The 2,083-nt window shown below is 73.7% G+C and overlaps 1 protein-coding gene across 1 annotated transcript; it reads right to left on the bottom strand.

The window, feature by feature from the left end:
• Positions 1-321: 321 nt before the first annotated feature.
• Positions 322-1,453, bottom strand: LOC144591671 (jun dimerization protein 2-like; the record flags this gene model as incomplete). Its single annotated transcript, XM_078395708.1, has 2 exons — positions 322-830; positions 1,346-1,453. Coding segments are annotated over 2 exons (285 nt in total), but the record flags the coding sequence as incomplete, so codon positions are not given.
• Positions 1,454-2,083: the final 630 nt, after the last annotated feature.

A 2,083-nucleotide genomic window follows, 5' to 3' on the forward strand; every position in this document is an offset into this window, starting at 1 on the left:
CTGTGGGCCCCGGTCACTGTGGGCCCCGGTCACTGTGGGCCCCGGTCACTGTGGGCCCCGGTCACTGTGGGCCCCGGTCACTGTGGGCCCCGGTCACTGTGGGCCCCGGTCACTGTGGGCCCCGGGCTGCGGTCACTGTGGGCCCCGGGCTGCGGTCACTGTGGGCCCCGGTCACTGTGGGCCCCGGGCTGCGGTCACTGTGGGCCCCGGGCTGCGGTCACTGTGGGCCCCGGTCACTGTGGGCCCCGGTCACTGTGGGCCCCGGGCTGCGGTCACTGTGGGCCCCGGGCCCCGGTCACTGTGGGCCCCGCGCCCCGGTCACTGTGGGCCCCGGGCCCCGGTCACTGTGGGCCCCGGGCTGCGGTCACTGTGGGCCCCGGGCCCCGGTCACTGTGGGCCCCGGGCCCTGGTCACTGTGGGCCCCGGGCTGCGGTCACTGTGGGCCCCGGGCTGTGGTCACTGTGGGCCCCGGTCACTGTGGGCCCCGGTCACTGTGGGCCCCGGTCACTGTGGGCCCCGGTCACTGTGGGCCCCGGTCACTGTGGGCCCCGGGCTGTGGTCACTGTGGGCCCCGGTCACTGTGGGCCCCGGGCTGCGGTCACTGTGGGCCCCGGGCTGCAGTCACTGTGGGCCCCGGTCACTGTGGGCCCCGGTCACTGTGGGCCCCGGGCTGCGGTCACTGTGGGCCCCGGGCTGCGGACGCTGTCGGTGCGGACGATGCAGGTGGGCCGGTGCCGGTTGAGGAGGGCGGTCAGTTCTCGCCGTTCCCGCTTCAGTGCAGCGATCTGCAACTTCAGCTCCCCGTTCATCAGCTCCAGACGCTCAGACTCCTGCCGGGGGGAGGGGGTGAGTGTGGGGGGCAATGACACCCAGCCCACCCCAACCCAACCCCCCACCACCCCAACCCACACCACCCCACACCACACACCCCAACCCCACCCACCCCACCCAAACCCCCCACCCCAACCCACCCCACACCACCCCAACCCACACCACCCCACCCACCCCACCCCACCCCACCCCAACCACCCCACCCCAACCCCCCCCCACTCAACCCACCCCACCCCAAACCCCCCCCACCCAACCCACCCCAAACCCCCCCCACCCAACCCACCCCAACCCCCCCCACCCAACCCACCCCAACCCCCCCCAACCCCCCCCACCCAACCCACATAACCCACCTCACCCCACCCCACCCACACACCCCACCCAGGGCGGCCGGTGGCATGGAGGTGGGGGGGGCAGCCGGGGACAGGGGGGGGGGGGTGGGAGGGGGTGGGGAGGGGGTGGTGAGGGGGAGGGGGGGGGGCAGCCGGGGATGGGGGGGGTGTTCCCTGCTCCTCACCTTCTGCAGGAACTCTGTCCGCTCGCGTTTCTTGTTCCGACACCGCGCCGCCGCCACCTTGTTCTTCTCCCTCCTCCGTCTCCGCCGCTCGACATCCTCCCGCTCAGCCTGGGGGTGGGGGGAGAAAGATCATCAGGTTGGAGAGAGACGGGCGGGGGGAGAGAGACGGTCGGGGGGAGAGACGGGTGGGGGGAGAGAGACGGTTGGGGGGAGAGACGGGTGGGGGGAGAGAGACGGTCGGGGGGGGAGAGAGACGGTCGGGGGGGGAGAGAGACGGTCGGGGGGGGGAGAGAGACGGTCGGGGGGGAGAGAGACGGTCGGGGGGGAGAGAGACGGTCGGGGGGGGAGAGAGACGGTCGCGGGGGAGAGAGACGGTCGGGGGGGAGAGAGACGGTCGGGGGGGGGAGAGACGGTCAGGGGGAGAGAGACGGTCGGGGGGGGAGAGAGACGGTCGGGGGGAGAGACGGTCGGGGGGAGATACGGGCGGGGAGAGAGACGGGTGGGGGGAGAGAGACGGTCGAGGGGAGAGAGACGGTCGGGGAGAGAGACGGTCGGGGGGAGAGAGACGGTCGGGGGAAGAGAGACGGTCGGGGGGAGAGACGGTCGGGGGGAGAGAGACGGTCGGGGGGAGAGACGGTCGGGGGGGGAGACGGTCGGGGGGGGAGACGGTCGGGGGGGGAGAGACGGTCGGGGGGGAGAGACGGTCGGGGGGGAGAGACGGTCGGGGGGGGAGAGACG

Source organism: Rhinoraja longicauda, unplaced genomic scaffold (assembly GCF_053455715.1).
Source record: "Rhinoraja longicauda isolate Sanriku21f unplaced genomic scaffold, sRhiLon1.1 Scf001411, whole genome shotgun sequence".
Classification (NCBI taxonomy): domain Eukaryota; kingdom Metazoa; phylum Chordata; class Chondrichthyes; order Rajiformes; family Arhynchobatidae; genus Rhinoraja; species Rhinoraja longicauda.